At 38.1% G+C, this 27556-nt stretch overlaps 1 protein-coding gene across 3 annotated transcripts; it reads right to left on the reverse strand.

The window, feature by feature from the left end:
* On the reverse strand, nucleotides 1-20837 carry inavab (innate immunity activator b). Of its 3 annotated transcripts, none has more exons than XM_055010746.1 (10): nucleotides 20557-20837; nucleotides 11080-11192; nucleotides 7672-7805; nucleotides 5529-5651; nucleotides 5175-5406; nucleotides 4981-5034; nucleotides 4387-4693; nucleotides 3379-3531; nucleotides 2498-3194; nucleotides 1-1658 (listed from the first exon to the last, which is right to left on the reverse strand). In XM_055010746.1, exons 2-10 carry the CDS (start codon nucleotides 11132-11134, stop codon nucleotides 1566-1568), a joined length of 1848 nt encoding a protein of 615 aa, XP_054866721.1. In that variant the 5' UTR covers nucleotides 11135-11192; nucleotides 20557-20837; the 3' UTR covers nucleotides 1-1565. The 3 variants fall into 3 exon arrangements, with proteins under 3 accessions (XP_054866721.1, XP_023142921.2, XP_023142922.2); XM_023287153.3 differs by having other exon boundaries at nucleotides 3379-3534; XM_023287154.3 differs by lacking the exon at nucleotides 20557-20837 and adding an exon at nucleotides 14139-17704 and having other exon boundaries at nucleotides 3379-3534.
* Between the last annotated feature and the right edge of the window lie 6719 nt (nucleotides 20838-27556).

Consider the following 27556-nt stretch of genomic DNA (forward strand, 5'->3'; position numbering starts at 1 on the left):
TCCAAACGATACTCTTTATTCACCTCCACAGGAAAAATATTTTCACAGATTATCTTTTTCAACAGCAACATAACACATTAGGTCCACTAAACTAATGTACCTGATAAATAATAATAAAAAAAGACAGTAACAAAAGAGGCACAAAGGGTAACATGATTGTGGTCTGTTTTTTCTTTCTTTTTAAACATACATAACTAGACACTGGATTTTTTTCCCCTCAAACTCTGGTCCATGTCGTCTTTTATTTCAAGTCTGACGTTCCATAGGTCCAATGGTGCAAATCACAATAAATTAATACATAAATAGATCACTGGGAGACACCGAGCAGTGTGTAGCTGTAACTGAATTTGCAGTAATTGACTCTCGTTCTCAAATGATCTAGTTGAGAGGTGGGCCTCTGCTTGTCAATCACATACGGCTAGTGTTTCTAAATACACTCAGATTGTGACGGGTGCCAACCAGAAGTTTAGTGTCTAGTGAGCTGCCGTCTCAAAAACTGCACCAACACAGACACAGAAAAAGACACAGTTAAAGCTGAAAACATTAGAATTTCAGTTTGACCTGCTAATAGCTGCCAAGCATCAAGACTCTGCTTCTGTCTTAATCTGCTACTTTGTATGCCATGTGAGTAAGTTAACATCTAGTTTCAACTAGCTGATTAAGTCCATTAGTAATTCAAGTTAACAAACACAGTCACAGACCCATTTAAGTACAAAAACAAGACAGGTTTGCCTCCAGAAGTACACTGTAAAGAGGACAAACCTAGAAATTTAAGCAGCTCAAGTTCATGAACGTGGCGATTCAATCAAGTCAACAGTATTAACAGAAGGTACTCATAAGGATGTTTTGCTAATATACATTATGATACAGTGGATTCATTTCCTTCAATTTGCAAAAAGCAAACTTCTCTGTTGTGAGTCCATCGGGAGTGTGTGTTCAGCTACAGATAGTCACATCTATTGCAGCACTATATCGTTTGATAAAGTTATGTACCAAAAGCGATATACCAGACAATCATAACTCATCTAAGAATACTTTCAACAACTTTAAATGAGATACGTTATTTATGGAACGTTCACATTTCTAATTTTCTAACTACAATGAGCAATTTTAGTGGTAGTTACTGTGTAGGAGCTCCTGTTATCTTTAACCACCACACTGGTATGTTGTTTGTGATGTCTTCGTCACATATGAAAACACCCCTGAATTCACTCCCCTTCCCATTTCTAGTATTTCACAGGCATTCAGTTCAATGTTTACTGCTTAATTATATCCATTAGTACAAAACAGCATATAGAGCGGACAAAAATAACTTTGCTGAAGATGTTTGTGACTTTGCATTAACCTGGAGGCTGTTGTTTGTGTTGTACTACGATGCTCCAGATATTTCATCCTTACTCTGTTTGCTTGAATGCAGTCAGGCAGATAAACAGGATGACGAGAACTGTCATGAACAAAAGCAATTCTTTTTGGGCATACAGAGTTAATCTAACTCAATTTTCTGTCCGCTTCACTTTGGTTGAACAGGAAAACTGGAGGTTCAGTTTCATCCCAGCTTCTTCTTTTCACACTTGGCTGATATAGTGAGTGCCGTCATCAGCAACCCAGTGTCCTTGAACGTCCTCTGCAGCTCTTTGGAGAGCTGCTCTCTGAATAAGCTGGAAGTTAACAACAGGAAAAAACAATAATTATTTCAAAGCCACGATTAAAGTGTGATATATACAACAGCTTACAGTTGATTTAGCAATATGCAAATGTATGTGCAGCTTGTTTTTTATTGTCACAGTTAGACAAATGTCTGAGTTGAATCCTTTTGGTCTACTTATTATATTGATTTATGCAATGATAATGGTTCTGTGAGACAAATCATAACATGTCATAGGTTGTAATTGTATCTGGCTTGCTCATAATGTAAATGCAATAACCTGTATTCTGCTCATTTTTATGGCTCTATCAATCTGAGTTTAGACTCCTTCTGTTCTGATGTCTTAATTTCAGTAAAAGTAACTGTTATTTAACATTTGCTAGCTCTGACATTATCTGCTCCGTTTCAGTTGCTACTGAAGCAGACAAAGAGTGGCACAGACACAACAGCACAGGATAAATGCTCACGGCGGCATCGGCCATGTGTAGATTCAGTGCAGCAGCATCAATCAAGTTTTAGACCAACATATCTGCTCAGTTTCATGAATAAATTAAGCATTTTTCCATCAATTATAAAAACCCTGCCTGCATTTAAAAACAGACAGACAAAGGGGAATGATGCTAATAATTCTACACAAATTAAAGACATTAGAAAAATAATCCACATTATAAAATAAATCCACATCACTGTTCAAAGTTCATTAGGTGTAGTGTCCCTTTAAGCCATGGCAGTGAGCCAGCATAGCAAGAACCTGAAACTGAAATAAGTAAAGGGTATTCAGCCATCAATAATTCTACTGTCATCCCTTTGCTTTTGCTTAAAGTGTCAAATCAGATAGTTTTGTCTGTTTACCTGGTCATGATACTTCTGATTCGGGTAGCAGGGTGACTCTCGAGCTGACGTGTTTTTCATTCTGACTGCTCCCTGTCTGTCCAGAGAACGAGACCTGGGGGCTTTCAGCTGACTGCGCCGGTGCCACGACTTCAGCTGCTCATTCACTACTTGTCGTGGGAGGCAGTTTGAGCGGTACTGTGGATGGTCCCATTGTGCTGGAGGTGTGAGTCTGACGTCAGGAGGTAAAGGCCTCTGTGCTCTCTGGTGGGGTACAGCAGCGTCTTTATACCAATATTCATATCTGTTGGGGGAACAAGGAGCTTGCTGGGGGTAATAGCTTGGAGACATGTCCCTATCAGCTGGGTAGACCATCTCTTTGTTGTAATACGTGTTCTGAATACTGGGGCTGGACATGTGTCTGGGGTTGTGGTAAAAGCCAGAGGGTGAGAAGGCTGGAGGTCCATAGCCGGACACTGGGCTCGATGTTGGGAATGCACATTGATATTTGGGCAAATCACCAGGCGACTCCTGACATGGAGAGCTATTGTAGGACGTAAACGAGTGTTCAGAGTTGCTATCCTCAGAGTTGGCATGGTGTCCCAGGTTCACTGGAGGTAAAGGAGTCTGTGGTAAAGTTATTGCGTACTCTGTCAGTCTCCTCCTTGGACCCCTGGTGCGACCGCGATCCTTGTCAAATGAAGATTCACTGGACAGTCTGTGCAAAACACAATTATATATAGCAAGTAAATAAACAAGGTTACTCTGCATAGAAACTGCAAATATGTCCATGCATATGTGCACAGGTAAAATGCATCTGTCATTTGCAGTTGGATTTATGCACCACACAGGCATGCAGCTTCTGACATGTAGTTCTGCAAGTGTGTATGAGGTGCAGCTACCTGAGGGAAAGCTGTCGGTGCATACGCATCTCTGGTGTGGAGGGAGTGCTGTTTGACTGTGTTCGGCTCAGCCTCAGATGGGAGAGTTGGACCGGCAGACCAGCTTGTGCTAAGCAAGTCTCCAACGGTGGCAGCAGTTCGGTTTTGGCAGGACTACTGAGCACACAAAATGACAGAATATAAATGTTATGAACATGTGAAATGAGTTCTCTGTGTATTGGGGTAAGTTGGGAGCTGTTTCTTGTATTTTTCCATGTTTATCTATATTACAAGAAAGTTTTAAAAAGCTTTATTCACTACAGCGGACATCAAAAACTTAAAAAAAATATTGAAAACATGCATATGACTTAAAGGAATTTACTATCATATAAAAGGTCCCTACACACTGTACTTGTCTGATTGTGTCTGTGACAAATTAAAGTCTTGACGTTTAGGGTTTTAACATATCTCAAAGAATAACTGATGATACGGCTTTTAAACACTGTGGCTGATGTCATTAGAGACTCTGGTAAATGTACGCCGCGCTAATCCATTACACCGACCAAGAAAAATCCACATTATCTGAGGCTGAAGGTTTTTAGAGGTGGGAGCCTACTGGACAGTGAATTATACTTATGTGCCAAGGTCTCTTAATAACTGACAAAGATTTATTGTTCTGTGTTGGCTCAACCAGTCGACTGTTGTAGCATCGCTGCAGAAGTAGATGGCAGTGTTGCACATTTTTGAGCATCACAAAACCGCTATTCTGTAACTCAGAGCATTAGAGACAGTCATAAAGAGACGTTTTCTATTGGACATTTAATTGCCAGAGTAGATGAGGAACAAACTATGCTGACCTAAAAGATCTTTTTTTTTTTTTTAATCAGTGTTGACATTGTCACTGCATATAATAACATTCTCACAGTTATAATTAATTTTTCTTACATAATATCACAAAGAATAGTTTGTTTAGCTAATGCTAAAAACTTGATGAACCGGAAAGGAGTCATGATGGATGATCAGCGTTACCTCGTCTTACTGGAGGAGCGCGACTTCTTGCTCTTCTGGTACGGTTGGTCAAGACTAGACTCCGTCCACGGGGAGTGCTGGATGGGAGGGAGGTCATACAGAGGACTTGAGTCTGAACTCAATTTGGAGTCAAGGCTGGCGAGGGGAGACTGAGGCAGGTTCAGCTGCAGGGATTGTTTAGCCACAGACGGAGACATGTAGGAGCCGTCTACAGAGGAGTGTGAGGATGCAGGGGCAGGCTGGGGAGGATCTGTTTCGACTGGATAAGGGAGTCCTGAGGATGGCTGAGAGGACTGGCTTGTGACTTCTGGAAAAACACAGAAATTATGTTGTGAGTGGTAAAGCATTTAGTGCTGAAACACATAAATCTTCACCACAAATTCTCTCCTTTTTAGGGAGCAACTTTATTAAGAGAAAGAAACCATGAGAACTACTTTATTCAAGATAAATACTTTCTGCACTCTGTCATATTTTTACGTGTTATGGTTAAGTGGTCATGTGGCAAACATTGTTATGCATTTAAACCACAAAAGGGTAGTGTTGTGCTTACTCTCACCAACAGTAGATCAAAAACCATGGCAAGTTAAGTCATACCTTCATCTTGCACAACAGAGTCGGACAGAGAGCTGTCATCCGATGTGCCAAGATCTGAAAAACAAAAGAGACCTTCATGAGCAAAGGCCAATTCAATTAAGGTATTTTAAGTTATGAATTGAAAATGAAACCATTCTCAGCTCAAGAACTGTAAAAGAAAACCGATGTCTTTGTGTCCAGCCTGGGCGTCTCACCTTGTTGTGTAATATTGAAGGCAGGGAGCGGCGATGATCTACCATGCTCCAGTCGTAGCTGGAAGGACGTCTCTTGGAGCTGTTTGAGTTTCTTCTCCTCTCTTTTGCACTGCTGTAACCGGCTCCTTCTCACAGCTTTACTCAACTGTTCCTCTTCGCAGAGCTTGCGTGCAGCTTCATATATCTTCATCTGAAGCGCCAACTCTGCATCGACTAAGCTCAGTTGTGAGTCCTGTAAAGGTTTTGGCAGAGAAACATACCAGTGTGAACCTAAACCAATGTATATCCTTGAGGTTTATGCATTTTTTAAAAAGGACATCCTTCTATCTTTTAGTATCCAAATGTTGTTTATACCTCTGCTCCTTGAGGGATGTTTTGCTCGTCCAGTTTAAACGCAGCTCCAATACGTCTGCGGATCTGTGGAGGCTTTTCTCCTGGCAGTAGAGGGTAATCTTCTGACAGTCGGCCTGTCAGCTCCTACAATACATGAATACAATTTAAATCCAACTGCCCACGAAGCAACACTTAAACATGGCTAAAAGTTTATTTTATTGAGTACAGAAAGGCTTGATTAAATAGTTAATCAAAATAAAGACTTGTCCTGAATCAACATCAGTAAGTCCTTTCAGTTTAAATTCTGTTTAATTCTGTTCATAGAGTTCATTCAGCCATTTCTATGGAAGTTTCAATATGATGCAAAGTATCTGCTTCTGCTCTGCTGCATGTTCAGACATAGAAGTTAAGATTTGGTTGCACAATTTTGCAGAGATTTCCTTTCACAACACATTCTTTAGGTTTCACTCTTACAATGTCTGCGTCCAAATCAAACCTGAGCATGAGAACGCACTCCTACTGATGTTATTAGGAAACAGTCAAAAAATTCAAAAAAACTCCCTCACTTTGAGTCACTCTGAGACATCCACCTTTACAGGCAGAAAAAACATTGAGTGCGGCCAATGGGCTTGTTATTCTTTGTCACTGAGAGAAGGGAGGGGTATCATGACTCCCACTAGTTCACCTAAGCATGTCCCAACAGGAGTGCCCAGCCCGAGTGTCAACAGGAAAGAATGATCGGTCCTGGGATTTTACCCTGGAGCACCCATGCATGGCAGCAACATGCCTCAATCTGCATATGTGTCCAGTTTCGAAACAGCTGTATGAGGAAATTCTTAGCCTTCATGTGATAAGTCTCAGTGCAGAGACAGAAAGAGAGAGGCAGAAAAGACTTACAGGGACGACACAGGACAAATCTCATTCTGGATTCAAACTCAGGCTGTTATGAGAGCATTTCACCAACTGAAACACCAGGATAGTTTTCCAGAAGCTATTATACCTTTAGGAAAATCTCACTGCAGCCACACTGCCTTGTCAAATTTCACTAAACAATGCATCTGAAGGGTCAAGCACGGTTATAGGACAGGTGAATAGATTAAAACATCCTTTGTTTCCTTTCTTTTTGACAGTTGACTGCGACATCAAGGCCAAGTTGAAGATAATGGAGACAGATTTGTAAAGCATCACCGGGTTTCTTTTCTTGGTCCAACATTCACACGCTGTCACCACTTTTGACTACTGTCTTTACCACCTGTTCAAAGTCGCATTTTTTAACCTTTTCCTTCCTGAAGGTCCCAGAACCAGGCTGTATCTGTCAGAAAAACTTTACCAAGTGTGGCACATTCACTGAAGAAGATGCCTAGTACAGCCGTGACTGAGATGGATGTAGCATCTGCTGTGTTTCATTTCTGTTGCAACTGAGACGGTTCAATAACATCAGTGTCACTGACTCACTGCTGCTGTTTATTTCACTACATTTACAGTTTTGATGAAGAGGAGGTAAAAATGCTGAAGTTTTTCAAATGACACTGCGGTCTGGTGATAAGGAGATTCCAAATTCTCATGAGTGAGTCTTACCCAGAGCCTGAGGTTGTTTGTTTTGGCCATATAGTTGGGGGACGTATTTTTAGATGGAAAGTTTAAAAACAAAAACAGCCAAGAGCTGAAGGGGTTATAATCTCCAGTCTTTTCTTTATGTGGTTTGAAAACAGAGTGTTTAAAAAACTGCACCCTGTGATTGTCCTGTGATCTGGCATTTATTTGCCGACTCGAGTGGCCTGTGCACAGTCTTTCCTCTGTCTTCCACATTAGTGAGGATGTCGGCAAACATGCATGAAATGTCCCTCTGACAGGTTACTTTGTTAACTTGCAGTAAAATGCGTCATCAAAATCCAGCACAAAACCGCCCCACCAAATTTAATCCTTTATATAAAAAAAGCTGCTGAATCATCAGCTTTATGGTAAGTACACAGCGTACCAGCTAACCTAATTAGAAAACAACTGTCATTAGTTTTATTTTGTCTAGGTCTACTAAAACCTTTAGAAAGACATCAAACATCATAACTATGTGACTCATTTGTTCTGTGGCATGTTTGCAGTAATTTTCCTATGCGGTCTCATTAGGTTCAACTGTTGATCTGTTGTTGATCTGCAGATTACTTACAGCTTCTCGGATGCAGAGTTTCTTCAGCTCCAGTATGCAGATCTCCAGTCGGTCTCGGAGATCTTGATGTTTAACTTTCATGGCCCGTGTGTGTGTGGTCACATCCTTCGTGTGTGTTGTTGGGCTGTCCGAGCCTGCGTCATGCAACACAAAAGAAGCAAATTGGCTCATGTGAGATCATGTCACTTAACTGTGACCGCCATATATGTCTGTAATTACCTGTCAACACTTTAACAATGTAAATACTAAGGGGAGACAGAACTCAAAGCAAAACCAAAAGAAAATACGCTTCATTCAAATCCAAATGGAATCACATAAAGATCAATAGAAGCAGTTGGACTTCAGTTAATGACTCCCAATATCAATTAATTGACATTTTAACTGTCAGGGGCCTATCGCTGGTTTCTGGAGCTGTAGAACTGTTCATTTTACACTGATTAATAAATTCATAGTCAATGGATTTATAACGAGAAACTGAGCGAGTCATCACACTGGAGATGCTGGAACCAAAAAAATGTATCTCACTATTTTACTTCATATTTGATGATATCCATCAATGCATCAAATCCAGAAACACAGTGATGAATTTAAATGATTAATCTTCTGTAATCAAACAAACTTTTAGACACAAAAGCACACAAACCCAGCACATAGACAGAGTTGCCAGGTGACTGCCTGAATATCATTCAATCCAAAACAGGAGCCCTGCAGCAAATCTACTTTTGACAAGCTTAACATATTTTTTTAATATTGGCATCATGCTGCTGAACACTGCATTATAGCAGCAACTTAGTGTGCATATGTGCATTATTTGTGTGAACAAATATGTCATCTTGAAACACATCCACAGCAACAACCAAGACAATCAATTAAACAACCGAAAAAGAACACTCTAAGACTGCTTACGAATTATTTGCTGTAATATACATACATCTATACCACTTTAAAAATCCAAATTATTTTATAAATTTGCTTCCATTTTATTTTTATCTCCATTTTTGCACTGTTTTCTGTTGCCTTATAAGTATTAGTAGTTTAACTCTGCAGTTCAGGAAGCAGACAACACAATGTACCATTTGTTGTTATCTTTGTTTTCACTAGTTACACTGAAACTGCAAAATCAGTGTCAGGATCTTGGTTGCGATAAACAATGTTAGTGTTGGACCGGTGTCGTCGGTAGCCTTGGTGACTGATGACATTCAGATTAGTCTCGGTGCAGTGGGAGTGGCTTCAGGCAAAACGCATTGAGTGCCACATACCTTCAGAGATTATTAACAGCATCCCTGCAGGTACTGACAAACATCTGATGTGCGACAGGAAAGAAGTGTGACAGCACCACAATAGGCCAAAGAATTCCTCTTCCTACAGTCACAATCCCCCTATTCTTTGCCGACTGACACGTTTTCATTGTATAGAGCAGACATCACGTGGCTCAATTAGGGCGCAAGGAATGTCAGAAAGACCAGAACAAATCAGTGCAGGGCCTAAAAAAACAAGATGGATGATGTTTACTGTTAACTCTATGGCATTGTTCACATATGGGACTATGAACAATCTGGAAAAACTAAATTTGTGATTGCCTGAAGTTGAGTGTGAAAACCATAAAATTTGGACTGACATACTTATAAAGGTTGCACTTAAATTGACTAATTAAGACTTTTACTTGGGCAAATTGTTTTATATTAGAGAAGAGGGACAGTATCTATAAAGAATCTGAAGCCAGAGAATTGTTGCCATTGATCAGTTAAAACGATTTGCAATTTTTATAACTAAAATTATTACAGTTACAGTTATTACAATTTTATTTAGGAGATGCTTTACTCCAAGGCGACGTACATTTGACAGTAGATACAACACGAGGTAGATAAGCAGGACAGCACGAAGGACCTTGTCTAAGGGTCCTCACTAGATAACTGCACCTTGACCCTGATTTGAACCATTCACCTGTTGCTGACTACATAGTCACACAGTAAGTTCAACTGGTTAAAATGCAAACTTCTCTCCTCAGTAAAATCCAGACTTAGCAGCACCAATTTCACATGTAAAAATTACCACTGAAAATGTGACTAAAGTCATTTTTCCAGAGGAGCTGTGTGAAGTCTGAAGGAAACTCCCTGACATAATTTCATTTGAGTCCGTGTCAGCTTAGTGTGGAAACTAAAGGACTGAAAATAAAAGAAAATCTGGATGTGTGGAGTTGGTAGAAGTGAGCTTCTCAGACCTCTTGGTTGAGGCTGTAGGGTCCAAGCTACATCAAGTGCAGGTACACACCCAGATCTCTGGCCCAAGTGTCTGCAGCAGTTGCATTGTGGGTAATGTAGTTTTTAAGAATGTGTGAAATTAAAAAAATACAGATAATTCTGCTGCATCTGCTGTTTCATCATTTCTTGAAATGATGAAACAGCAAAGGAAACAATGCATTTCTGCATTGTGTCCTTCATGTTACATAGAACACAGAAACTAATCCAGCAGAAAGTCTCCGCAGACCTTTAGTCTCTTTGTTGCTCTCTGTCTTATCACATGACAATGTGTTTTCTTTAACAAAGCAGATCACTTCCAACTGGTGAAAATTACCACTTAATTCTAATTACATGTAGCATGTGCTGGATTACTTTTTCTTTAGAACACGACTGAGATCGCTGCTGCCAGGATAATTTTAGAACAAGTTCTTAACTCCATGTACTTTTTCATAATTTGGTCAGTGTTACCAATGAATCAGTGGTCTCCACATGGATTTAACATCTTCACATAAAAATGTAATGTTTGATGTATTTAAGATGTTTGTATTTGGCACAAACTTAAACAGACTTCAGCAAAATACAGGTTTTACAAACTACGACAACACTAATAACACTAATAAAAACTATTAAAGTAACCATAAATGTAAATAAAACAAAATGGAAATGTATATGAAATAGTACAGATGTTGATTAAATAGACAAACAAGTAACAGCTCCATCACACGACAGATAATGAGTCAATAAGTCACAATATTATGATTAGTGATATACATGTTACTGTGAGTGATTGATGTTGACCATCTGTTTTTTTTTTCTACAATGATGAGTGGTCATCCGATAAACACAAATCTGGCAAAATATGACCTGTTTCAAATTTGTCCTCTTCTAAAGGTCATTTCAAAGCAGGTGGTGTGATAAGTTTACCTGTATATAGCTATGTGTGTGCTCAGCTGAAAAGTTGATTATTATGTGGATTTAACAGAACATTTTAATAAACAATTGTTCAGACTTTGGAAAAGTTTCAGTTCTTAAATCCTCTGTTTTAAAGAAAATTAAAGTGATTTAGTGAGGCCGTCCAATTCTTTCAAGTGTTACATGAACTGTCAAACATAATTGTGCTGTGATGTACATATGTGCACTTCATGGAGAGACTCTGAGAGTGTTTTACCTGAATGAAGGATGATGCCGCTGTCAGTGTCGCTGATCTCTCCATTGCCTTCCATTTCAGTGGATCAAATTCTTGGTGCTGTTCTTCAGGTTAAAGTAGAGTCACAACATGTCCTGTAAAGTAAGATTTTAGGTTTAGGAGCAATTTCTGCTTTAAAACTCTTTCTAGTCTACACCAACCTGAACTTTAAGAGGCGATAGATATTGTTTTCTCCGGCACCGATTAAGAGATAAAAAGTAATATTTGAAGCAAATATGCATTTGCAGTAAAATTTAAAAACTTTGACTTTAAAATTCAGAAAAACACCAATTTCAATTCAACATTTTGCGGAAATGCCTGTTTATTTATGTTTTATATAAAGTTAATTAAAATATAAGTTTTTGATATTTGTCCTTCAGTGTTGATAAGTTGCTATTCATGACGTGTAGGCAATCAGATAGGGTTGTAGGTGGGACATTGCTCAAGACCACAGAGCGACTACAGAGAGAAAAAAACAGTGGCATTAGAGTTATAGTACTGCATTTTTATATAAATTTATGATTGGTCAAGGCCTCCTGAATTTTACAGACATCAGGGATATTTTCTTTCCCAGCTAGTGGCCAAATGATTGAACTGTTTTTACAGAATAATGAATGTCTTCTTACATGATGACGACTGATCCCTTTTGGTTAAATCTGAACATGAACAGCTGGAAGGATTTTGGGATAACAAAGCTCACAATAAAATGGCAAATCATATCAAAGAAAACAAAGAGGTACACGCTATTCCACGCCATTTTGCTGTAATTTAATTAAGCTATTTTTAACCAACAGCGCTTCATATGATCAAAGCAGTATGAACTCAGATTTTGACAGCACAATGTTAAAGCTCACAGGAAGGAAACCCTAATTTAAAATGCAATTACAAGCAACTAGACATCAACCTACACAGAAAAGCAGTAAATGAGTAGTCAATACTAAATCTAAAGACAAACAGCGTTAACAAAAGCTTTCTATAGGCTGCCCATTACTTAATCTTGTAACCTGTTGCCTCAGTGATTCAGGTGTGACTTGCCACCTTGACCTCACAGACAGGTGTAGTCATAGTCTGCCACAGCATGAGTACACACACACGATGGCAAGTCTAAGGCGTTTCCTGCGACGGCCTGTTTGTTAGACTCTGATGTCATGAGCACCATTATCTCACTCCTTGTGAAAACTGGCTCTCGGACATATGAGCTGTTGTCAAATAAAAACTGTGAGGCTTGTCGGGTTGATTATTAACCAGATGAGAACAGGAATGTGGCGATGGTTGCATTCCAGCACACATGGGAGGTTCACTTCAGCTAATGTGAGAATGCTTCCCAGTAGTCACTGTTAAAAAGGAACTAACTGTATGAGGTGAGGTCATGACTTAAACCATAAAAGAACTGTTTCTTCTATGATGTTGGCAGAGCTACTGGGTGACACTGAGGGGTGAAGAGATTGAAAAAATGTGCTGCATTCTCATCCTGAATATGACATAAACATGACACACATCCTCCATAAAGTTCATATGACTCTGACTGGAATCTTCACAGCTCCTAATCACCGATAACTGGCTGCTGTGTTTGCAGAATTAAGGCGAAGCAGCTGATGCACAGCTCACTAAAATAACACAATCCTTCAACACAGAAAGTTTAAAAAAAAAGTGAGCTTAACCACAAGCTGAGCTTTGCAGAACTGTTATCACAATCTGCAATCTGTGACATTTGCTGCAAAAAAAGGAAAAAAAAACACAGATACTGATATCCACATTGCTGATCACTAGGTCAACAGTATGTTTTTTTTAACTGTATTTCCTCACACTATGAAATTACAAGCAGCTGTGGTGTGTGAGGATCACACTGCTGATCAATTCTATGATAGCAAAAATCAAAAAGTAAACTAACCAAAATATAAAAAAATGCCTTAAAATGTCTGAAAATATCAAAAAAAATAGCCAGCAAATGTTCCCAGAGTCGATGAGTTCTTTAAAAAGCTTATCTTGTTTAATTAACAGTCCAAATAGGTTTTACCCACAATGGAAGTCACACATAAAAGCTGCAATTTCTTGTTTGTTAAAGGCCGGAGTCACCAAGTTGAGTTTTAGTTTCTCACTCGTCAGTTCAAGCACCGAAACCCCCCGAAAGTCCTGCCCTCATCCCTCCATCACGCTTGGATGATGAAGTTGTGGTTTACAAGGAGTAGGCTTTGCAGAAATGTTATCACGATCTGCAATCTGTGACATTTACTGCAAAAAATAAATAAAATTGCAGCCACTGATATCCACATGATCAGTGGGTCAACATCATCCCATTTGAGCACAGTATGTTTTTTTTTTTTACTATATGTCCTCATGCTATAAAACCACAAGCAGCAATGGTGTGTGAGGTCACACTGCTGATCAATTCTAGGACAGCAAAAATCAAAAAGGAAACTAAACAAAATATTTAAAAATGCCTTAAAATGTCTGAAAATATACAAAAAAACATAGCCAGCAAATGTTCCCACAGTTGATGGTGATGGTTTGTTAAAGGTTGGAGTCACCGTGTTTTTAATTTCTCAATCTCCAGTTCAAGGTGTTCAAAGCACTGAAACCCATTCTAAGTCTTGCCCTCATCCCTCCATCACGCTTGGATGAAGATGTGATTTACAGGGAGTCAACTGAAACTCCTCCAGCAGTTTGTTGCACTGTAGCTGTTCAATATCTTGCCATCAAAACAAAATATTACAAAAGGTTGCTGTACAGAGCAGTGAGGTGTTTTGTCAGCTAAAGTTAATCCATGTGGAAATATTTCTTTTGTGTCATACTTCACAACAATTTCGCATTTTTTAATCATACTATTACATGCTCAAATGTACTTTAGTACAAGACAGCAAAACAATCATATAAAAACTGATGTAGTTTCAATAAAGTATTAAAAAATTCCATTTTTATCACGATAGATATTCCACATTAAACAAAATTACTGCGCTTAGAGGGTACTAGGATAATTCAAAAAACATACTCGCAGTACATTAAGCGCTGCCAACTGGATAACATTTGAAAAATGTACTTACCTGGTGGAAAAACCCCTCAAAATCCAGAGTGAAAACTTTCCTTGAGAAGTAGACAAAACCTGAGCTGTGTGGACTCTGAGCAGGAATGAGACTCGCCCACTAAGAAAGCGCCTTCTGCTGTGGAGGAGTGGCTTCACGCTGGAGGCCGGATCATAGAACTCCGCTCTCTTGTCCGAGTTTAAAACCTTGTCAACAACACTGACCAACGCGCTGACAAATTGTTCGTCACTTCCCCCTCTTATCAGTCTGATAATAACAGATGGGTGTGAGCAGCTCGACTGAAACGCGTCTAACTACAGAAATACTACTGCTGGAACAAAAGGAAAAATGACAAACACTTGAGACACACTTTTTAAGGAATCGATGACCAGATTAGCTGAAAAACATTTAGAAAAAATTTAGCAAAAATGTTTTTTTCATGGTCAAGTCTGACATCGACTAATAGTTAGCAAGGAGGCCAATATTCAAAATGTGGAAGCTACATATGTTTGGAGTAAAACTGAAAAGCTTTGTGTCAAAATTTCCAATGCAAAACTCACCTTTCTTTAGTTAACAGACAATTTTTTAATCATTTATTTAGCAGGTTATTACTTGACCTTTAACTGATCAGCTAGCATTGTTAGCTGGACACAGTGGTCAAAGCAGCACATTTAAAGTGTTTTTTTTTTAGGTATTTATTTTATCGGAGTTTGATTCAAAAAGATAACACAGATATTTGGAAAAAAGCTGAATATCAGATTTAATTATCAGTCAGGCTGATATCTGGTCAATCCCTAGAGTAAATTTCCACAATGTTCTGGTTTCGGGCTTATAAATAAGCATTTTTTTGGGTCCTTTATTTTATATGATGATAAATTAAATATGTTATTGTGAAATGTCTTTTTCAACCAATCAAGCATAACTCAAACATTTCTTGACTGCAGTCCAAGTCAGTTTATCTTTATTATTGCAATAATCAACAAATGTTAGCAGTCAGAGAGTCTTGTTCACCGCTTAACTGTAATTTTTTTATGGGCTCAGTTTGTTTTGTTGGCCAGCTTGTAAAGTATCTCACTTTTATGATATCAAACATGATGCTTTGGTTATTGGTTTTTAATGACCTTATAAATGACTCTTTCACAGTTATGGACTACTGTTTAATCACAACGACCAATTTAAATTGTTGCTAACTGTCCGTTTAATGATCAGATATCTGGCATGATGCACGTCTACTGCCATCTCCTGGTTGTTTAAAAGGAGACAAAAATTGATAACCATTTATGAACTTAAAACTTGGCTACCTTAGATTTTCACGTAGCTCCTAAAAATTCACTGTGTCCATCTCCTACTAAGGCTGTTCTGTGGCGTGCTGTTCCTGCCTCCACTAAAAAAGAGGGAAGCATATGGCGGTGGGACAGTCCGCATGATTTACAGACCCACAGGCAGCACCTGCTCTCTAACCACATGGCTCACATTCATTCTGAATCTCAATATTCATTTTGGCTTTCCAGGAATGCTGGTGCTCAGACACTCAGAAAAAGGTCCAGCAATTCCCAGACACTCAAGGATCAGATCTCAAATGACATGGCACCAAGAAAGCAGAAGCTACAGCGGCAAAAGCTTTAAGTTTTGGTTCACTAACTTCTACGTTTAGACTCTCACAGTGTGAGCACTACCGGACACATTTCACACATACCAGCCTTGTAGATAAAAGCCTTATAGTTTGACAATACAGTAAAATAAAACAGACATTACTCTGGGTGTCTTAAACAAAAAGTGCAAGCAGATAAGTGATAATTGATATGATGTGACTTACCAACAAGTTCAAAGTAAATGAGATAAACCTAATGAGGTGTAAAACAGTGTTTTGCTGCTCAGTATTACTGTTTTACTCACAGGTTTTTCTGCTACTAATGGATATTTTGACAGTTGATTAGATTATTAATTAGTTTCTAAATTTTCTGTGTTGTTCAGTTTATAGAATGCCAGAAAATGGCTTAAAAAAACTGATCTGATTTTCCAAAGACACGAAATGTCTTATTTGTCCATAACCCGGAGATATTCAGTTCACTGTCACACAGGAGTAAAGAAAGAACTTCTTTTCTGAAAGAATTGTGTAATTTAAAAATGAACAGCTGATTGCTTGATTGTTGTTGACATAGTTTCTAGTATTTTGTCAACTCCATTTACTGTGTATCCATTGTTTAGGCTAAATAAAAACATCAATAACCTTTATGAAGGCAGGATTTATTGTAGGACTGTTGTATTAGACTGCAATATTTTAACCTACGTGGACCTGATGAACTGAAACCTTAAATGTATCTGTAAGAAAAGGATAACACCTTCCTACCAGTCACCAGGGCCTGAAAAGTTAATAAATAAAAGCGCAGCAGCAGCAGCACACAATGTAAACAGGCTGATAATCTAAAGTCAGATATAAAGGAATTAGAGTCATAAGAATAAATAATGATCTCTTCTGATGGTGGGAAACTACAGTTAATAGCCTCCATAAACAATAAGAGAGGGCTGTGAGAACACAAATGCGTAGAACCATTATAAATCTGATTAGAGATAAAATTGTAGTGTGACACTTTTGTCGGATCAAAGTTCTCCTCTATCAGTTCTGCAACTGTGTGAAGTCCAACAGGCTGGATGCAAAGATTAGTTAAACAGTTTCCCACAGTTCTGCTGTAAAACTCAGACGTCCACCCAGAGTTATGGTAGCCAGTTGGTGGATGTCATGGGTGGTTTATATAAACCAGGAGCCCCCAGAGACAGAGAGCAGGCTTTGTGTAGGCAACACAGCAGCTGGCAAAACAGATTCCTTAAATATTCCTGAGTCCTTTTATAAGTGCACAGCTAGACTACCGCTGCCAGTGCAGAGCCAGCAGGGATCACACGTTTCCCCTCAATATTTTACAACTTGCCTACCACCGGATGCTCAAAGATTTTGCTGTTATGATGCTTAAATTGAATAGGTGTCGAAAGAAGTGCTATTAAGTTGCACTAAAGAACTACAAAACTTGAATTTTTAGAAGCCAAACAAGGAAAGTGTTGGAACTGCTGGGCTCCCTGCCACCTCTCTCTTTTAGCTATATGTTATCTGAAGGCTCTAATTGACTATAATGAGGGTGTGACAAAAATACTATATGTACAAGTGTGCAGAAGTAGTGTGTTTGATGTGGATTACTGAATTAGAAGCTCCTGCACCGCCATGTAAATCAAGGCCTATTCTAAATTGTGACCGAGAACTAGACTGTGGCTGACAGTGAGCAAGCTTCAAACACATCGACACCATTTCACAGATGGAGACCTTTATATCTACAGCTCCGCTAAAGTACAGGGTTCCTACACATTTTCCATTTCAAAACTCCTAACTTTTTCTGCGACTCAAACGTCCAGACTTCTCTCTAGATTCTTCAGATCCTATTTGACATCTGACTACAAATAGATGGATAAATGGTTTTAAAATCCAACTGTATAGCCAACAAACAGTAAATGCTACACTTTGACTTGGTAAGATTCAAGCTCAATAGGAACTGTATCTAATACAAACCACACAGCACCAAACACAAACAAGCTAAATGCGCAGAGCACAAAAACACAGAGTTAAAGGAAGAACAACATCTCTGCCCAAAGAGAATGAGTGCTACCTATACTAGCATTAACATGCCTAAACAGTATGAATAAATAATATTATTCCCCTCATATGTTTTAGTCTCCTTTATAAACAACAATTAAAAATGAGCTGGAAGAAAGTTAGATAATTTAATTTTCACAATATCTGTGCGACTTGATTTATTCACTGTGTCCATGGAAACAACAATAAAGCAGCTGTAAAGGTATACACAGAAAAGACAGTTATAGTTTTCTAATAACTACATCACTGCATAGCTCACAAATGTTCCAACAAGCTTAGCACCTGGTTATTTGTGATGCTACCTATACAGGCGATTCAAATATATTATGGCTAACTTGCTCACAGTCATGGTGCCATGCTTTCAGCAGCATCAAGCTCTCTCTTGCCCACATTCTCTCACACTGTGGTAAACATTAGACAACACTGGCTGCTTGCTCTAGAAACAGAATAGCTGCAGCAATCTGGAAACATTAATGTTTTTTCATACTGTCTTTTGTGCACTTACACTACTGTTCAAAGGTCTGGGGTCACCCAGGCAATTTCACATTTTCTATGAAAACTCACACTTTTGTTCATGTGCTAACATAACTGCACAAGGGCTTTCTAATCATCAATTAGCCTTTAGCTAACACAATGTAGCATTAGAACACAGGAGTGATGGTTGCTGGAAATGTTCCTCTGTACCCCTATGTAGATATTCCATTAAAAATCAGCTGTTTCCAGATAGAATAGTCATTTACCACATAAGCAATGCCTAGATTGGATTTCTGATTAATTTAATGTTATCTTCGTTGAAAAAAATGCTTTTCTTGCAAAAATAAGGATGTTTCTAAGTGACCCCAAACTTTTGAACAGTAGTGTATCCCAACTTGGAATGGATTAAAATCTAATTCCATACTTTTCCATACTGTGTAGAAACCCGGTAAGCAGCTTTAAATCTGGATTGTTCGACAATATGTGGTCGTACTTAACTCCACACAGATGTATCAGCCTGTTTGAGCTCTTCATTGAACCCCATGTGTGATGTTTACAGACCTGAAGATGTGTCTCATGTTGTATCATAGGTATATTTTCTGCATTTTACACTCATTCTCCAAAATTTGGCTTGGCACCACTGACACCTCTGGAAAATACGTGATTTCCACTAGGATTGAAGGCCAAGGTATGCAGGTTTAAACAGTGCTGAGCTGCATAGAGTTGGTAATGACTGCCCCACCCGCAGCTCAGTGAAGTAGCAGGGGTTAAGCCATTTCTGTTCTCCTGCCCTCAGGTCAATGCTCAGGAATGTGTGGACTGAGGGAATATTTCAATGCACAGAAATCACAAGCTAACTAATGAGACCACTGCACTGAAGAAAACTATTACATCGAGAGAAAAAAAGACAAAGTAATCCTAGTTTCCAGCGGGGCTGCACAATATATCATATAATGACGGTGCCGCGTGTGCAATAGTCACATTGCCGGGAGGGTAATGTGAAGGAAGGCAAACTAACTCATCATGCTCCAACTTGCAAGAAAATTTGCATGACTCTCATTTTCTATAATCAATCCGCAAGAGAGGTTTGCCTGACAGAACATAATTTACATTTAATTTAAGGGTCTTGGGTACACAGAATTTAATTTTAACTTTATTTACAAGACACAAAGTCTGTTGATGTACAGGCTCCACATCTGCACATGAAAATGAGCAAGAAACAGGACAAAAAAAGCAAGATTTAGTTGCAAAAAGTGATGCAACAGTATTAGTATGGAAATTCTCTCACTACAGAAAGAGCAATGTTTCTCAAAACCAGGTACTCCACTTGCCACTACACGAGCAAACACAAATAATTTGACTATTCAAATCAGTACCACAAAGCTCTGCATGGAAAACGACAAATGAGATCAGAGCAAAAAACAACACAGCTATTTTTGGCTGCCTTTGCCAGTTTAACACAACCTGAGAAAGATCAGAAAAACATTTTTTAAAAGTTCATATGCACCCCAATCATCCTAGAATGATTGTTTCCAAACAGACATACTCACGTCGTTGGGTGAAAATTATTCTAATTTTCCCATTGCAATATATGTATATCGCAGAAAAAATAGTTGATATAATCTTTTTATGCAGTTCTTGGTTCCAGGATGTGTAACTTCATCGATCCTTCAGACATGTTGCAAAATCAAAACTTCTCTGTGTGGTTTGGGATGTTTACAGTTAATGGTGCATCTTTTAACTTCACTTCTCCTTTATAGACAATTAACATAATAAAAAAAAGTCAGGCGCTGTTCATAAAACTTATACTATGCATAGAAATAAATGAAAAACGAATTAAAGACAGAGTGATGTATAAAAACTCAGAATATGTCAGCTTTAGTGGTTTACCTCCACGCTGACTTTGGGAAACTTTCTAGTGGAAGTTACCTGCCAGCAAAATAAACACCTGTGATTTCAACTGCAGCAATGTCAGTTAGGTGGATTTAAATAACGAAGAAACTGATAAAACGAGTTTAAGAAAAGTGAGGACCATCTTGAGAGGCCAATGAACAGCGTCAAGCATAAAAATCAACTTAGGGAAAAGCATAAATGTACATCATGTGTCATCCAGCCGCTCAGTCAGCTGCATCAAGCTGCTGGGCCTCAGCTCTGAAAAGTTTCCCAAAAGTTTCCCCACCTAGCTTAAGAGTCTGCCTTTTCCCACAAACTTCAACGCTCTGTTTCCAATTACTTGTTGTAAAGTGAAGCTCCATGGCACCAAATAAAAAACGTCGAGCAAAGAAAAGTAAGAATAGCTCCAAAGCCTCTGAATTTTGCTCTTACCTCAGTAGCCAGTTAGCTTGCTAGCATCGTGCCTCATCTACATCCATACAAGCTGCGCTCCATTGGCTCGCAGCCTCCCAGATTTGAGCTGGAAGTTTATTTACATTGACGAAAGAGCCGAAAGAAAAGCAGCGCCAAGTCTCTAAGTTACGTCTCTGTTGTCCAAACGAGGGACTCAGCTAGAACACAAACATTAAAGTAAAGTTGTAAGTCGCCAAACGCAACCTTTGTTGGGTAGGCTGAACCGAGAGCTGAGGAAAGTAAAGCAATGCGGTGCTGCCTTCATGTGCTGTCGGAAACAAGAGCGAACTCAGTATTTACCATGGTAACGCGAGGTTTGGGCTAAATGGGCATGCATATCAAGTGATGTGATTAAACTCTAGACCGTAATGGTGGAAATTTTTTACACACACATTCACAAACATTCGCTGAGGTATTATTTTTAGTTCATGTCATACTTCTCATGCTTCTCCAATCTGCTGTTTTTCGCCTATTGTTTTGCTGTCATTCATTTCTCACGTAATTGCTCAAATGAAACAGCAGCCAGAAGCTAAATCAATCTCTCACTGTTTGTGGCATTTTCTGATACATGAAATCTCGTCGAGGCATGTTTTTCACCTAAGTTATACAAGTTACGAGTTTAATATGTGTTTATGAACACCACACAGTTGTCCTCTGCTGTGTGGGCGGTTTACGGTCAGCACGGATTCTGCAGAAAGTTGGGACGATGCTACAATTTACATCATGCATTCATTGGTCATAACAAAAACATCTCTCACCGTCACTTTTCGGAAGCTACTCATTATTCTTTGTATATAAATGTTTTTACACTTCATCCTCACACCCACTAGAGGTCAGCAGAGCATTAAATAGACCTCAGATCATGTTAAAAGAGTACAAAAGTATCACTAAAATGTGAAATGATTAAACAGCATGGCCTTACAGTAATTTCATTGCATCTAATTTGAACAGTAGACTCTTTCCTCTTATGTCAAATCAAAAACTAACATTTTAGATTTCCTACATATTAAAAATACAGGCCCCACACGAAAAACTCAATGCAAGTAAAGCCAGCACAATTTTCATTACTGAGATTTAAATGTTAAATTTTTTTGCCTGTGTTTTTCTTTATTATGTCTAATCTCTATCTCTTTGCGGGAGGGGTTGTTTTGTTCTATCTGTGTCTTTGAAATACCCCAAAGGTGTATTCGGGTCAGGCGACAGATTAATCATGTTATGTTATCATGCTGGAACATTTCTCTTCTGTCAAGCTTCTGCAGACTTGGAGTCATCTTGTCAGCCACATCTACAGTCATTCATGGTGCCATCTAGAAATGTGATCTCCCCAGCACATTTTTCACTCATGCAGCTCCATATCATCACACTTCTGTCTCTGTGCTTCACTGTCAGGACTATGCATTCACTGTGGTAGTCCTGATCAGGTCCACCCCAACTATGACCCCATCTGAGCTTAATAAACTTAGCTGTCTATAGAGGTTGACAGCATGTGATGTCTTTTACGCTGTCTGAGCTGTTACAGAAACTTAGATTTCCACTGATAACTGATGAGTCAAGTCAGAAGCACCTGCACATCTGGTTTTTACAGTTCAAGTAGATAAATCCCAGTAGTGCACTGTCCAAAGCATCATTTTAGGAGAATGACAGCAACAGCAATGTTTAGTGGTACCATGGTTCGTTCTACTGATTGCTGCTGTGTGTTGCTAAAACTGTGTTTCCACTGATTTTTCACTGGTCTTCCTGTATCGTTTTCTAATCTTTGCAAAGTCTCTCAGTCAGACTTTTCAGTCTCTCTGGCAGTTCTTTTCCATGTGGAGCCACGATGCAGATAAATACAGCCCATAGGTCCAAATCTTAAAAGGTTCTGGTGTTCACAGGTCCTTTTATAATCATGGTTAATTTCAGTTATCACAGGTTTTCTAACTTGTGTGTCAGTGATCTCAGTTGTATTCAGTTTTTTGACACCAAGTTTCAACTTTGGGGCCTGTTTTTTCAATATTTTTTTTCTGAAGGATTTGTTTTTGATTGTTCATAAGAGGAAATACTCGTCAGCTCTGAGTAAGACAATTATTGAGAAGTGATACAATTGTGAATCATTTGACATTCAGGTGACATGACACAGAGACAGAAAACATATGGCATCTCCTATCGTGACAATAAACAAACTTTGCAGTAAACTGTTGAGACCAAATACTGTATAGGTGTCTAAATTGTTAGTTTTGCAACCCAGTTCACTTGGCAAGTAGTAAGTAAAATGAAGGAATAAACAATAATAATAAATTCACTTCATAAGTAAAACACAAAATTAGCCCACATTGACTGAATCGATTCTAAATGTATCAATAAATCATAGCCAAATCATTGTGTATAAAGAAAAATCTAACATAATCTACACATGAAATGTAATTTAAACAGAATTTAAACTTAGATAAAAACGCTGGATTCATTTTAAAGCAACAAGATTTAAGTTGCTCACTGCACTACTGTACAATGTGTGAGATTGGTCAGTTAAAACATTCACACTGTACTTCACCGTGACAGATAATATCTCATTTTCTTCTAACTTCTCATTGACAGAGGATGAAGTCCTTATCTAATGGTAAACAAAGCCTGTTTTTTTGTGTCTGTACTTCCTCGTTTCTTGCAGACAACACAATCTAACCACATCAGTCTATGTGGTTTTATTTTCCAGGCACCTAGTTGTTGTAAATAAATCTGTAAACGATGGTCCTTTGATAGATTCAATTTGCATTTGCAATTGTAAGAAGGACTAGAATTGCAGAAAAACATGTTTATGGCTGAAAATGCAGTTTGCGTACATTTATGTGTGTCCAGAGGGTAAAAATACTGCACAGGAGATATTGTTAAACCTCATCAGAGGCACCAGGTGACAGGTCTGCTCACAAAATATAAAAATGAAGTCTCTCTTTAAATGTATGATTTTGACTCCTTCATGTGAACTTTTTTAGATAGATTAAACCTTTATTGATCCCAGCGGGGAAATTTTCAGTGTTACAGCAGTAAATACAAAAACTAGTACAACAAAAAGAAAAAGAGCTGCACACAATGCACAGATGTAGTCTGTTTTTATATTTAAAGTTCACATGAAACATCAGCTTTGTAAACAATAAATGTCACTTGTGCAAACTTGAGGTGAAGTTTTGAGGAACAAGGAAACCACAGTCAGTTGTTTCATCCGAGTGCTGCAGCGTTGGCATGATGTGAGCGTACATGTATACATGCTAGTGGTTAAGCTGCTAAAATGATGCACACCTTTATGTGCAGTACTGTTTCATTTCTAAATTAAGCTACATGTGAAGATGGGCATCAAAATATGACTAATAGGACAGTATCTTGAATCCGTGTGTGTTTATTCACAGTTTTATTTACTTCACACAAAGCAGTTCATAGCTGTTTGTATTTAGTAGCATAATTATGGTACATTCTTTTTTTTTACTGAGCTTGTTTCAAAATTTGTACCATTTAGCTGTAACACCACCTTAAAATAACCCTGAACATAAACAAAATAATAGGCAGCTCCAGGTTAAAAATAAATGCTACAACACAGTGTAAGAGCAGCACAAGCAATAGAGTCATTTAGTCACGTGAATACTGTTGTCACATACAAAACCAAGTATTACACTGTAGTAGAAGCTACATGATGTTATTAAAAAACATTTTCAAGATCTGAAATTAACAATTCTAGCAGGCCTGATTTGCTCTATTTCAGTATAACATCAGCATCTCTTGCTGCTCCTATTTTTGACATTTTTTTTGTTGCTGTAACCGTTATAGTTTTACAATAATTTACCTGTATACCTGTATCTATCTGTATGTAAAAAATACTTAGCAATAACACTCATTTTGCAAGTTGACAGCAAGTTCATGTGTCACAAATATGGCATACGAGCATGACTGATTTCACTCAAACAATCTGAGTTTCACAATGAGAACCTGACAACCACAGGAGAGGGAACTGCCTTAATGGTGTGAGAACATGACAAGTTTATCGTCTCACCATGAACAGTGACAGAAACTGGCAGCTCAAGCGTAGGAAAAGCGTCATAACGCTCTCAGTGCCAAGGTCTGACCTTTCATTCTGTGTGTACCAGACTGGCAGAGTAACGGTAAAGTTGACCCATTCTCGGAGGAGTTTAGTCTTAATTGCTGATATTTATTCCACAACTGTTTTTGCTTTAGTTATAGAAATTAAAATTTCCCTTTAATAATAATTAAATAAAATGCACAGCTATTTATCAAAGGGTTATTGTTTAGAATTTACAAAATGTGGATTTTGTATTTTATAGGATAAGCAAGTTGAGTTTATGACAAACACTGCATTGTAAAAGGGCTGTTATGTATTTTATTTAATTATCATTCAGAGGTAACAATGTTTGCAGTTCTTTACTGTTCATTAAAAAAAGATTTTTTCAAAAAATGTTCAGCTAATTAGGTTGGATTGACATTTCCTTTTTTTACGTAGGCATGTTTGATAATCTGTTAGAGTTAAATACCATTCAACATAAAGTAGTTGTACATACATCATTTAAGCATGAGCCTCTTACTGTCGGTCCACTTGACCTTTAACATTAAGCTCACATCAACATGGGGAAAAATAGTTAATCACAGCAACGGTTACCTTCTGAGTTCACAGATTAAGTCTGAGAAACACGTGAAAATTAAATATGTAATACAAAAAGATGTGTGAACAAAAATGAATCAGCATATATTCCTGGTACCATATTTCATCTTTGAGAAACAATCTACTGAGTTAACAAATCGAGCATGACAGCGTCTTCTGCAGACAAACCTCAAAGCAGCAACGTCTGGTACTTCTCCTGCTTTCTGTGTATGTGTGAAGGCTGTGCACGTCTCTACTCAGGTTAACAGTGCAAACCAATAATGCAATCAGCAGTGAAATAAAAACAAAAGAAATATAATTTTATCCAAAATGTAAAACATAGCTGGAGAGAGATTTCTTTAAAGTTTCAGAAAGTGTTGTCTGGTAGGAGAAATTGAAAAAAAAGGGGGATGTAAAGTTGCAAAGTCTGATGTATTAATTTCCACTAAAGTTTCTTTCTGTTTGAAATAACCAGTACCTCTCTGGAAGGGTGTGTGTTTTCTTTCTGTTTTTTTAAATTGCAAAGTGTTGCAAAATACATGCAGCTCCTGCAAGTGAATCCACTTAAATACTTCTCATTTATGCTGGGACAGATTTTCTGCACCTGATTGTACTGTACATGCATGTGTGTGCATTCATTTTAAAAAGTCAATGTGAGAAACAACAAAATGCAGTTTGACAATCATCAGCAGGCACCATTGATCTCTGACCTGGTCATTACAAGGTCAGACGCTTCAGACAGCTTTGTGGTCGACTACTTTTTCCGACAGGAGAAGGGAAATTCCTGATCTCTTTCACTCGCTGACTGGCACCTGAACTCCTTTTCTCAGTACTGAAACCATCTGATTCATGAGGCTTGTTCAAGCGAAAACAAGTGGGCACACATGACCATTTGAACTTTCAAATACCTGACTTGGCCTCGACAATCATGCGAATACCTTTGACTTGTGAGAAAGTACATGCAGCGGTGCAGGCGCGCCTCAGTGGCTGCTCTTCATGGTCAGACGGTAAACAAGTTTTCTTTTTGTTTTTACAAAGAGACTGGGACAGAGTTAGAAGTGTTTTACATGCAGATTTCCTCTCAGGAGACATCACAGATGCCAGATGTTATCTTGCTGTAGGAGGCAAGTTGTAGCCTGAAAGCTTTTTAAAGTGAATCTCATCGAGAGTTTCTGCCTGTGGGTCGTTTTCATGGTTTGAAGCAGTTTCAAATTTCACGTGAGAATTTCTGCCCTCTTACATTCTAAAAAAACTGTTGTTTCCTGTTGCAATTGCCTGTGTTGGTTTGTTTTAAGTTGCCACTCGAGTGTCTTCTGGTATGATTAAGGGCAACTTCTTTCTCCTTTTCACCTTCCCTTCCCTGGTTGGTTTTTATTGCAAAATTCACACACAAAAGTAGGACTTTACAAACTCCTTCAAATTTCTTATTTCCACTGGAGTTTTGCAGAGGAGCCTGCACAATCTGTTTTTAATTATTTTTTTTTCATTGCCCTTTGTAATGCTGAGAAGATTCACACACTGCAGGAGTTCCTGGCAGACTTAAAAGATAACATCAAGCCTGAGAGGGAGATAAAATCATTCACCAGATCTTATATTTTTTTCAGCAGGCAAAACACAGACAGTGCTTTTGTGTTTTTTCATCAGATCAAAGAGATTATTTTGTCTCTATCATGGGGGAGAAGTTTGTTCAGTTTTTGAAATACAGTTGTGTAATTAGTTATTTAACTTATTAGAAATCTGAATATTCTACAAAATCTGGAAAAAAGTGTCATTTATACTTCAAAAAACGTTCTTTGACCAGTTTTTTTTAAGCAAAGAGTTCAGAAAATTTATTCAACACATCGGCATTGAGGAATATATCAGCATGTATTTTTAAAATATTCATATTTCTACTTTATATTTAAAGATCAAAATTACAGTATAAAACCAATTACCGATCCACATACAATGGATAATTTTGTATTAGGAAATTAAATCTTTTGAAAATGCACAAATACTGCTTTTTATTATTATTATTTTCAGTATTGTGGAGAACTAATCTTTCCTGTAATCCTCGAATATCAAAGTATTAATAAATATGGGATAATTATAACACAAAGACTGACCTTTTCTAAGTCTTCACAAGCCTCACTTAAATTCAACCTCCCCGTTATTTCAATATTCAAATACAATAAGATCTAAATGATTTTTTGTATATTGCATTAGATTTTTCAGGACTGCTGATCCAAGTGTAAAAGTTAATTCTGGTCCAAAGTCACTTTAAACTTGTTGCACTGCACAATCTAAGTGTCCAGAATCACTGACAAAAAAATATTCTGATGTCTTTTTTAAGAATTCTGCTTTATTATACATACACATACA

This window comes from Amphiprion ocellaris, chromosome 5 (genome assembly GCF_022539595.1).
Source record: "Amphiprion ocellaris isolate individual 3 ecotype Okinawa chromosome 5, ASM2253959v1, whole genome shotgun sequence".
Taxonomy (NCBI): domain Eukaryota; kingdom Metazoa; phylum Chordata; class Actinopteri; family Pomacentridae; genus Amphiprion; species Amphiprion ocellaris.